We start from the raw sequence: 12,693 nt of genomic DNA on the forward strand, positions 1-12,693 counted from the left end.
ACCATTACAACGGTACGTGCTTTTATTGTGCGTTATGGTGTACAGTACAGACAGATAAACTAATAGCTGAAGCATTGAAGTAACGCCGCGTTTGCCTAGAGTCCCAGCAGGTGGAAGCAATAGGTGTTAACTGTTAACATAGGTGTCGTTTCTCTCAATAATAGCCGTATTACAGTCCCAAATGTAGTCCCACCCAGTGGAGCTTCCACCTGGAAACTGTAGTATGGTAGAATCGAGACTACCTAAGCATTCGATAATTTTTTTTGTGAAGGATATTTTGCAGTTGGCCCCTGATGGCCTTGACTGCGCCAAAAAAGGGCGAGCTGAAGGCTCTTAACCCCTAAAATAAACTAAAAACTAAGTAGCGGGCCTGAGGGCGCCAAGTGGGCATGGACCTCGGCTCAGGGCGCTATTGAATACTTCCGCCAGAAGTGTTTTAAGAGAGAATCTCCCAGTGTACGTGCTGAAATTAGGGGCTCTAAGACTTCGCCGGCGAGGACGTGTGGAGATGAACTGATTTACGATCTGGTTGACCTTCAAAATGGCGAGAGTGATAGGGTCGTCAGGGTCGTTGAGGACTTCCCTTGGCCGATGGGTCCTAGGTACGAAGTGGGGATGTTCCCTGAGGGGGTCGTAATTGGATGCAGCCACCACGAAGGGGTTGGAGTGGTGAGAAGCAGAGTCGAAGTATTTTCTCGATGCCTGCTTCATGAATTGGGCTATAGTGGGGAGTCGTAAATCTATGTGGAGGTTGCTCTGAGTTCGATCTGGGAGTCCACCTGGAAAAGAGTCGGGTCTATCGGTTCTAAGCTCGGGGAGCACTGGGCTTCGAGGCTGTCAGCCTATTCCTCGTCGTCAAATGCTGGGGTCCTGTTGGGTCGGTTTAGGGGAGGCATTTGGGCAATCGTGCCGGACTTGAGAGAACGGAAGGATTGGTGGGTGGGCTCGAGCCCTTCTAGAAGCTTTTCCCATCGACTTTGACGTACCTCGCCCATACGCGTCTTTACGTCCCTCTGTAAAGCACGAACGACTATTTGTTTATTATTAGAACCAGAATGCTTTACCCATGTATTCAATGCTAAATCTGCCAAGGAGGCCTGGAGTAGCCTACAAAAGGCTTACGAAGATAAAGGCTGGGGTCGACGAATTTCCATTCAGCGAGATCTTTTTAATAGTAGACTACAAAACTTTGAATCTATGGAAAAATACATCTCGCGAATAGTGTTCCTTGCACAGCAGTTGGCAGATATCGATTCACCAATTAAAGACGACTGGATCATATCGATTTTGCTCGGTGAATTGACCCCTGAGTACGGCCCCTCAATCATGGCTGTAGATAACAGCGGTCAAGAGCTCACGTTGGAGCAGATTAAGACCAAATTACTACAAGAAGGTAGTAGACAAAGCAAGGAGGTAGCCACAGACCACGAACCCTTATGACGAGAAAGACACAGAAAAATGCTAGATCACACATTAAAATCAATGATCGTAAGCAAACATTTTTTTGGAAGTGTTATAACTGTCACGAGCAAGGACATAAGGCACAGAGCGGAAGAAAACCGCGAATGCCTGCCTCAATGCGAAGAAGGCGTTTAATAAAAACATGTGGTATCTGGATAGTGGATGGTCAAATCACATGACTCATGATAAGAGAAAGTTGTTGTCATACAAACCAGAAAAAGGCAACATGAAAATCTCTATAGGGAATATTAAAAAGCTACGAGTACAAGGACGAGGGAACGCTGAAACTCAAGTCGGCGAAAACGTAAAATTACTTTTGAATAACGTTTTACGTGTTCCCGATTTATCCATGAATTTAATTTCGGTAAGCGATTTAACCAAGAAAAATTATTGCATTAATTTTGACAAAGGAGGTTGCACAATTCAAAATAAGAATCGAACTGTTGCAAGTTGTCATGAAGTTGACGGAATTTATGAGTTAAGGTAGGCGTCCACAGATCACCGTCCCCGTCGTGCCACGAGTGCGGCGCTGCGGATGACACCGCGCAGCACACCCTAGAGGTGTGCAGCCGGTGGGATGAGCAGCGCCGCACTCTGACGGGGACTTTAGGGCAGGACCTCTCGCTGCCGAGCGTGGTTGCCGCCATGCTCGATAGCGAGGAGTCCTGGGAGGCGGTGGCTTCCTTTTGCGCAGAGGTTATGTCGCAAAAGGAGGCCGCGGAGCGGGTGCGCGAGGACGCGGCGGACGCGCACCCGCTTCGGCGCAGACGTACGGGGAGAAGGCGCAGGCAGTTCGCTGCTCGCCTGATCCCCTAGTAAGGCCAGCGGGCTCTGGACAGGGACTCCGGAGCCTGCATTGCACGGCCTCACTCGTCTGGGGGGCGGGTCGGAGGACAACCGACTCGCCCCTCCGTTGGCGCGGGAGCCCTGGCGCAAGCTAGGGCGGCCGGGCGGCGTCGTGGTGAATGTTCACCGATCCCACGGCGCCGACTCAACCGGCGAGAGGGAAACCCGGGGGGGTTTTAGTGGGGTAGGCCCTCCAGTCTGGAGGGAGAGTCCCCACATAACCCCTGAGTCTCCCTGGGCTCAGGGGTATCCATAAAGATTTCCCCCCCGTCAAAAAAAAAAAAAAAAAAAAAAGGCGTCCACAGATCCGCAGCGCACGCATCGCACGGATCGCATTATACGGATTTTCGAATTCTTTGTATAGAAGTTCATACAACTGAGTCCACTGATCCGCATCGCACGCACCGGCCTGTCGGTAAAGTTGGTCAGAGGGGCAACTTTTCCGATGCGTGCCGACGAAGTCATACGGATTGCGTTATCAGTGGACGCACCCCGAACGCGCGCCGCCGCGCCGCGCCGGCCGTCATATGCTATTTGTTAAGAAAAGTAGTAAATTTAGTATGAGACGTACGAAAATGCTAAAAAAAATTTCACGTCGTCGTTTAGCAAATCAGGAAATAGCGTATGTCTCCATGTTGCGATCTCTTCTTAAATATGTCATGTATCCAGATATCATGTTTCCTTCTTTCTTTTTCTGCCAGCAAACAAACCACCACGACAAATTGCTCTTCATCACTTTCCAAATCCATTGTCTCGCATACACAAGTTACACTCGTCCGCTCGCTTCGAAAAGTAGCGTCGGCAATCAATAGCTAGTAGTTGCGTCAGCAATCCGATTACTGCGGATCCAGTGGACGCACTGACAAATGGAGCCGTTTGATGCGATCCGTCCGATGCGTGCGCTACGGATCTGTGGACGCCTACCTTTAGAAGAAAAGAAAAACAAGGTCGTCAATTTGACATTGTCAAAACAAAATGAAAATTTTTCGAATATTTGGCGAGACTAGACAGGACATTGGCGAAATCGCCATTTTTTTGTATAATTTTTATAATAATATTAAACTACCGTACATAGTTATAATTACTTGACATTGGCAAAATCATTGATTATTTCGATGGAGTCATAACATTTAAAAGAAGAAGAAGAATATTTGGCATTTAAGCATAAGGCATTTAAGTAGAAATTACATGGAAAAATTGAAAACCCTTGTGACTGGAATGGAATTTAAAAGTTCTGATTTGTCCGAACTGTGTATTCCCTGTATCGAAGGGAAGACGTGCAAGAGTCCCTTTAAAAATAAAGGTACGAGAACGAACGAGATTTTACAGATCGTTCACTCTGATCTTTGCGGTCCGATGGAAGAATCATCATTTGGAGGTTCGAGGTATATTCTCTTATTTATTGATGACTATACTCGGAAGACTCATGTTTATTTTTTGAGGAACAAAAGTTAAACTTTCGATAAGTTTCGTGAATATAAGACGGAAGTTGAAAATCAGACTGGTAGGTAAATCAATAAAATGCCTGAGATCTGACAATGGGACAGAATATTGTAATGGTCAATTTAAAAGGTTTTTAATTGAAATTAACGTGGATTAATGAGGAAATAATAAAGCACGGCACGTATCACATAGACATAGTTGTATTTTTTTTGTCAACAGTTTCTCATTGCTATGACAACCAATTCAAATCTTATGGAACTAGATTATAATAGCCAGTATCTCCAACACGCCCCTTTAGTCTAGTACACAAAACATTTCAACATAAGCAATACAACATTAATAAAAATTTAAACAGTATTTCATTACAACCCAGGAAAGACTCTACTCACTCGTCCCCTTAACAGAATATATATTTAAAGAAAACTGTCCTAAATATTCTTTAAGTTTTGGGCCATGTACAGCCTTGCTTAAAACATCTGCTATCATTTTATCGGTTGGCATGTACCTGATCTCAACCTTGTTACTCAGAACACATTCCCGTATAAAATGATATTTGATGTCTATATGCTTTGTTCTGTTATGCATCATTTTGTTAGTCGAAATTTTATGCGCAGACTGGTTGTCATTATAAATGACGACCGCTTTACTATCCACAATCGTAAGACTGTTCAATAAACTTTGTAAATAAAGTGCTTCCTTTGAAGCTTGACTAAGTCCTACGTATTCTGCCTCCGTGGAAGACAAAGATACAGTTCCCTGTTTCCTGCTCTTGCACGTTACGGCATTTTTCCCAAATTTGAAAATTAACCCAGTAAAAGACTTCCTATCAAGCGCTCCACCCCAATCTGCATCTACGTAGCCACGCAAGTTTAAATCTCCCGATTTTTTAAAAATAAGGCAATAGTTAGACGTACCCTTTACATACCTAAGTATTCGCTTTGCACATTTAAAATGTGTTTCACCATAACACGAGTTAAACTGTGAAAGTTTACTTACAGCATGTGCAATGTCCGGTCGAGTATTACAGGCTAAGTAACTTAAACAACCTATCAAACTTTGATATGGCAGATCATAGTGTGAATCAGTAGATTTTTCCAACTTCCATTGGAGTTCTAACCGGCTTAGCATCTGTCATGTTAAAGTCATTTAAAATATTTAGAATGAACTGCTCCTGATCTAGATAAATTATATCTTTATCCCCTCCTCAATCTCATTCCCAAGACATGTCTAGCCGCGCCTAGGTCTTTCACTTTGAACTTATCAAGTAAACTAGTCTTTAATTTTTGTTTTGCCAGTTCACAATTTCCAAAAATGAAAATGTCGTCAACATAAATTAGCTACATACTACAATTAGCTTATTATTATTATTAAACTGTTTCTGGTACAAACAAGGTTCTATTTTCGATTGTAAAAATCCTAAAGCTAACATCTCTTTATCTAACTCATTAAACTAAGTATTCGAGGCTTGTTTTAATCCATATAAAGATCGCTGAAGTTTACAGACTTTGGTTTCCTGACCTTTGACTACTGCTCCTTTCGGTTGGAGCATGTAAATGTCTTCCTTTATCCTACCATATAAAAATGCAGTAGTGACATCCCATTGATCGATATACCAACCATATTCAACTGCTAATGAAAACAACAATCGTTGGGTTTCACTATAGTCTGACGCCTCGGTTTATAATTGATGCGGAGTTCGTTACATAAGTAATTTTAAAGCGGATTCGATATGAATACAAAACTCCAATGTGTGATGTATATCACATTTTCCGTGTAACAAAACGATACTGCGTTCTATTTCGATCTCAACGCCATTTAGCGACGACGCGAGAGTACTAAATTATTTTGTGTTGAAATGTTTGTTAGGTTGTGGTGTTATAGTACTATATAACTTTCCTGTTCGCCATCTATCCTAAATGAAAGAGTTTTAAAGGTGTTCCAGAATCTAAGTGCACTTAGATAAATTTAATTTTGTAGTGGGTATCATTAATACAGTGGGAACAAAAGTATCATATAGTTTATGTATTTTAATTCACTAAAATTGATCTATCCTCATCCACTATAAAAGTATCGTAAACATCGTAAAACGCGACGAATTTCGACCAAAAACAAATTGTAGTTCTCAAAGTCTGATTATTACACTAAGGGTCGAAACACAAAACTGCGAATTGGCGCAATGTGAATTCGCAACGCAGAAAACTGCGACGCGAATTACTGCGATGCGATTTCGTGCAGCAAAGCGACTCAATACCACGGTTCTGGTGAACATTCCTTCGATGATCGTCAACCGTACTGAACATATTTTTTAAACTAAGCAGCGACAGGTATCCCAAAAGGAGTGTTGCACTGCTGTTATTGATAATAAAATATAGGAAAAAAAACACAAAGAAGATGCGATGCAGAGCAATTTGCGAATTCTTGCGATGCGTCGTGCGAGCTCGTAGATTTCTACGATGCGACGTCGCATCGCAATTTTGTGTTTCAACCCTTAAGACTACCGACAACGCTCGATATGCAATAAGGATGCAATAAAAAGTGGGATATCCTATGTGAAGTCGTATGTAAACAAGACTGGTATGAGAAAATGTTGACCTAAATTTTAGTTTAAACAAATGTATTATTTGGATACTGAAATAAAAAAACCACAAAATGTCGCAGCGCGCTAAAATTTGCTCCCTTCTCTTTACTACTTCAGATTATTCAGATATTGAAAGTACGAAGTATTTGAAATAAAAATAAAATAGAGATAAGCTAGAAACCAGCTTGATAGCAACAAAACTGACATTGAAGCTTCTTTCCGCAATCTTTTCTTTAAGGAATACTAATATAAATAACGCAAGGTTCAATTTGTAATGGGAAAATTTGCCTGCTAGTGTACTTTAGCCATGGCTACGTACGAATAATTTTCTAATATTTAATTATTGATTATATATATATATATAAATATAGCCCACATACTCTCCAATTCTTGTAACAAGAATTGGAGAGGATGTGGGTTATATTTTTCTGTATCCAAAGGAGCAAGAAATATTTTTGACGTAACTTTATTTATGCCATCCTTCCAGGATGGGTGCGATATATTTATACAGCCGCTTCTTAAGCAGAGGAAATGGATTCTAAGCGAGGAATTCAATTTGAAATGTACCACGAGCTTTTCGGAGAAGGAAAACGTCATGATAAAAAGCTGCACCTCGAACAAGGTTCACAACCCTCAAGCAACGTGTGAAATCCCCAATCTGCATTGGGCCAGCGTGACTGACTATAGCCTAAATCCTCGCCTGAGAAGAGACTCGTGCCCAACAGTGGGATGTATAAATGAGTTGATATATGTTGTTGTTGTTTTATATATTTACATAGAATAACGTCAGCACGCTAGATGACCAACCATAAATCTCTAAAAAAATAGACAAAGTCGAATACAAGATACGAATCATGGTTCATGGTCGATTTTAGGGGCAAAGGTATGTTCTTGGTGTTTTTTAACTTGTTCATACTCTATTTGTTTATTAACGTCCACGTTGGTGATCTATGTTCAAGTTTGCGATGTTTGCGATGCTTACGTTATTATACTCGTAATCATAAGGCTGCTAATAGACGAACCAATATGTACAACTGCATGCCGTCGAAATCCACTGAATGCAGACGACACAGACTTCATGTAGTTATCGCCGCGCGCCTATTTTAGGGCTCAGTGTATTTGTTGATGTCGAAATGATGTTACTTGTAGTTTATCACTATATTCAGAACATTTATGATCCAATGAGCTAATTTTACTTCTTATTAAAGAAATAAACATTTTATTATTATAATCATTTTTAATTTGATAACAAATTCACATCCTTAATAGTACCCGACTATAATCTGCGGTGAAATTTGCAGAAACGTACAGAAAGATGTCAGTTCAAAAAAATATTTTAAGAATTGTGCAAATGATATAAAGGAAAGTTTCACCAACCGTGTTTTTGTTTTACCATTAAGTTGATTGAACCCTCAAGTAATCGTTACCTTTAGCCGTTACTACAAGATCAAGTCTTTCATACACAAAAGAAGACATATTATTGTTAAGAATGTCAACTGCTAATTATGATTTTAATTTTTTATGATTTTTCTATCTCCGACTGTGCAGTCGACGTCTCGTCAGTAGACTGCACGCATTAACTGCAGACGTGCAGTCCATCTGTTGGCAGCCTAATACGTTGACACTTCGCGGCGTATTTATAATACACTTGTGGACACATAGTCCGCACTGCACAATTGCACTTTCAATATTAAATACCCTAAGCTTTAAACAGTATTTGATTGATCAAAAATTATAGTAATAATAATAATAATATATTGTACATAATAATACAATATATTACATGGGATACATTATAATTAAACAGGTTTTGTACAACAGTGTCTGAATTTTTATGTATAAATTATGTAATTTTGGTAATGGTCTACTAAAGGTTTAGAGGATGGAAATTCCATAGTCTAAGACTAAACGTCAGTCTTTGCTGAAAGTTTTACTTTGTAAAACTGGGAAAACATTAGCTTCCATGATAACAATGTTTTTGAATTGTAAAAGTAAAAATAAAAAGTTCGCAGTGTATAATATTAGGTATAGTGACAATAAATAAGTATGATTTCTGTACTGTACTCCTTCTGTAAGACCTTATCACCTTCAATGCACTTGAGTATATATATTATACCCTGAATATTTATAATTTACTAACGCTTCAAGTGTTTTTTCGTTCTACTAGTATTTTATATTAAATTTAAATTACAGAATCGAGAAGTACATTGTGATGTGTTATCTTCACATAATCATTGTAAATAAGAAATGGTAACAAAAAAATATTCAAAAACAGCAAACTTTAGAGTTTCTTGAGAGGTGTTTAATCGTGGTTTAATTATTTTGACAGTTTTAAGTGCTTAATATTTGAAATAAAGAATTTTGTTGTAATTATTAAAACAAAGATCGCACTTAAAGAAACATATAACTGCTTCCGTGGCCGAACGGTTACCATGCTGGCCACGCAGAGGTCCGCGTTTGATTCATTGGTCGGGAGAAATATTTGCATGGCCTATATTTATTTCTCTTGTGAGGTTGGGTGTAATTTGTGGTTGTCTATGTGTGTCCGTGGCACCCGCGACACAGGGTTTTATTAGTGTTGGGCTATGAGTGTGTTCGTTACTATTATTATTATAAGATTCATGACCATTCACTTACAAATAAATGGACGACGGGTCTAATACAAAAACCACGAAAAAAATGTCCCAAGTCAACCTATTCGAAATTTAAATTGTAATGTCATCGCAGTATCGCGCTGTCAGTCGAACAAATGAAGACTAAAGCGGAGTTTGGCGCTCTGTATACGATTTTAGCGCCTTACAAGTGCGGACACTTTTTAGCGCGGACCCGACGTCCATATAATTGTAAGTCAATCTTCATGACAATCAATAATAAAGAGATTTCAGAAAAAATTCCTTCGATACGGTCGGATTCGAACCGACGTCTTCTTACATACCGTGACAGACGCTATACCAACTAAGCTACGGAACGAACCAACGGACCTCACGAATTTTTCTTTGTGCTTGCGTCGTGTCTTTGTATTTGGTTTTTCAACGACTTTTTAGTCGTAGCGCCATCTATGAGAAATCTATCTATTTATTTATCACCCAGTTAGTACCTTTACAGCTACCACCAGTCCTGGCGAGAGATGTCGCTATTCACTGTATTAATTAAATTTTTATTGAATTGATATTCAATTCTTTTTTGTGAAATTATTGCACTAGTTTGTTATAATTATTAAATAGATGGAACACTCAGAAAAAATTCCTTCGATCCGGTCGGATTCGAACCGAGACGTCTTCTTGCATACCGTGCCAGACGCTATACCAACTAAGCCACGGAACGAACCAACGGACCTAACGAATTTTTCTATGTGCTTGCGTCGTGTTTTTGTATTTGGTTTTTCAACGACTTTTTAGTATTAATGTATTATGTAGTGTATTAATAATTATAACAAACTAGTGGAGTAATTTCACAAAAAAGATTTGAATATCAATTCAATGAAAATTTAATTAATAAAGAGATATGCTAAACAAACGGTTTTGTACTTACAAAATCTTCTTTCGGAAGAATTGCTTGATGAACACCGTTAGTAGTAGGAACGCTGTCTACAACGTAACTGTTTCCCGTGGCGCTGAGTGTGACCAAGAGGTGTATAGAGCCATAGCCACACTCCAACTCTTGCCATAACTCATGTGTCTTCTCTTTTTCAAGTTGAGAAAGGTCGACGATGCATCTATAAAATGAGGAATAGTTACATATCGTCGCCTTACTTTCTCAAACTCGTATCTTAAAGCACAAAGTTACTGAAATGCAAAAAATGAATTATATATACAAATTTTGTCGGCTGATTTCACATCACATTTCCTTCATATTCACATACTGGCTTTTATTTATTCTTAAAGTAATGCATCCAAATTAACACCCTTGATAAAAAATTTAAAATAAATAGAAACTTTTGCCATCTCCTGAATAATCACTCTTTATAAGGTAACGATATGGCAAAAAGGGGCCCCCGTTTTTAACCGACTTCAAAAAAGGAGGAGGTTCTCAATTCGACTGTATGTTCTTCTTTTTCTTTTTTTTTGTATGTATGTTACACGGTAACTCCGATGTTTGTGAACCGATTTGTGAACTGTTTAGGCATGAAGATTCATTTTTATAAATAGCGCCTAACTTTAATTTAGGAGCAATTACTTTAATGGTTGATTTTGCTATTTCTCCAATTCAAGGCGTTTTTCTCTCAATGTACTTTGAGTAGTGTCGTAGTGAGAACCTATTTTTATTATCTCCAGTGTCAAGTCCTGTATAGTGGCGAACTAGGGGATATTTCATTATAACTTGGCAAATAGACGTAATTCCACGTACTTTTGAGGTCGGTTTTTTCAGTACTCTGTACTGAGATTATTAAGTTACTTTATACTTTTTCTTGTTCCATTTGGTTGACATAAGTCAATAGTACTCGTAGATAGACATCGTTAAAGTAAGTATACCTATTATGCCGTAATTTTCTTTTTTGGAGCCGTATTTTTAAAAATTATATAAAATTAGAGCTGCGCTAGTAGAAGGGCTATTTGATACAACGTCAACACACTTGTACTCAATACTATCTAAGCCACATGGCGTCACAGGTAAGACCTCTTGTTTATTTCAGTCTATTGTGTATACGTGATACTGATAATGTAGACACCAAACATTTGGAAATTTTGTATTTATGTATAGTTTAAAAAAAAACGTAATTACCAATAACAAATTTTTTTATTTTTTTTATTTCAAGTTACCAAACGAGAAAAATTTTGGAACTATTCGACATTTCTGTTACTTAACTATAGAAATCAATGCCCTTAAAATAAAGTTTTAACACGGTTACTTAATTTTGTGCAAAAGGGTGTTAAGGCAAATATTTTAGATTAACTACGCTACGCTTATCAGGTTAAAGTCCATAATATTTTATTTAGGTAAAAACAAGTTTTGGGTATAGTAATGTGAACTTTAAAATTAAAAAATGTTATAAAGAAATATTAAATAAATAAATAATTAATTAATTAATCAACTCTTCACTAGGCCGTTAAACCATAAGGTTTCTTACCTAGTGAAAAGAATAATGTTAATATTTTTCTTTTTGTTATGAATAAACTAAAAAAAAAAAAAAAAAGTAAATTTATGTTTTGTGTTGGGAAGATTATTGTAACATGTAAACAAAAACAATCTAAATTTAAACTTTAATCGATCGGAAAATTTGAATATTCATTGGCATAAGTTTCCGATTCTGTTCAAGGTCCATTTACATCGGAGATTATGGAAACGGAAATAGAATCAAGATAAGAATAATTTTTCATGCTATACAATTTTGTGATCAAATAAATTATATCTTGTTTAGTTTCAAAATACTTCAGTCCAGAACTATTGTTGATAGGTGTACTAAGTACATTGTATATTTATTCTCCCGAACAGGGTCAAGAACACATTCATTTATTCAAGCTTGACACTTCTTTAAGTTCTTCTCAGGGAGGTCAGCGTAGTGAACAAGCAGTAGCTTAAATGTGACGTTTTCAAGTGTAAATTTATTTTACCTATGGAATAAATAATGTTTGACTTTGACTTTGACTTCAACCTATGTTGCTTAGTACATAAGGCGCACTATAAGTTTCCGGAACTGGCCACTTACATAAACAATATTTAAAAAGTAATTACAATTTTTGAAAATGGAACTCTTTGGCTGTAGAATACAGTTTGTTTCATCTGGCTGTCACTTGTTTTTACAATGAGGCGTCATTTTAGAAATTGGTTGTCTACATCACCATGGATTTAACTCGTGAAAATTTTCGTAGTATGATTTTCTACGACTTTAAGTGTAATTTAACATCTCAGCGGAGCTTCGCTCGGCTTCAAACTGCTTTTGGTGATGAAGCACCATGCAAGACGATTATTTATAGCTAGTTTGCAAAATTCAAACGCGGCCGTGTCAATCTCAGTGACGAATTTCGTTATGATCGCCCGTCCACTGCTGTGAACAACAAAAACATCGATTCTGTGCGCCGTATGATCAAAACAGACAGGCATGTGACATACTATGAGTTCTGGCATCTTTAGGCATAGGCATGAGTCAAATACAATCACACTACACAAACATTTGGGTGTGAAAAAGCTGTGCTCTCGGTGGATCCCACACAATTTGACTGACGCTCAAAAAACGGATCGCGTCACTTCGTACAATGCCATGCTTACCAGATTCAACGAAGGGGCACCAAATTTGGTGTGGGACATAGTAACAAGTGACGAAACATGGATTTATAGTTACGATCCCAATACAAAGCAGCAATCCAGCGTATGGGTCTTTCGAGATAAGCCGAAACCAACCAAAGTGGCGCGCGTGCAAAGTGCCT

General features: G+C 38.4%; 1 protein-coding gene across 1 annotated transcript in view; it reads right to left on the reverse strand.

Moving 5' to 3' along the window:
* Positions 1-12,693, reverse strand: part of LOC113233388 (multiple C2 and transmembrane domain-containing protein-like) — a 51,800-nt gene that overhangs the window by 13,282 nt on the left and 25,825 nt on the right. Inside the window, exon 7 of the mRNA XM_026468509.1 lies at positions 9,860-10,043. Coding sequence (XP_026324294.1) covers positions 9,860-10,043 — 184 coding nt within the window. The remainder of the gene's footprint in view (positions 1-9,859; positions 10,044-12,693) is intronic.

This window comes from Hyposmocoma kahamanoa, unplaced genomic scaffold (assembly GCF_003589595.1).
Source record: "Hyposmocoma kahamanoa isolate Upper Pololo Valley unplaced genomic scaffold, ASM358959v1 78, whole genome shotgun sequence".
In the NCBI taxonomy this organism is placed as follows: Eukaryota; Metazoa; Arthropoda; class Insecta; order Lepidoptera; family Cosmopterigidae; genus Hyposmocoma; species Hyposmocoma kahamanoa.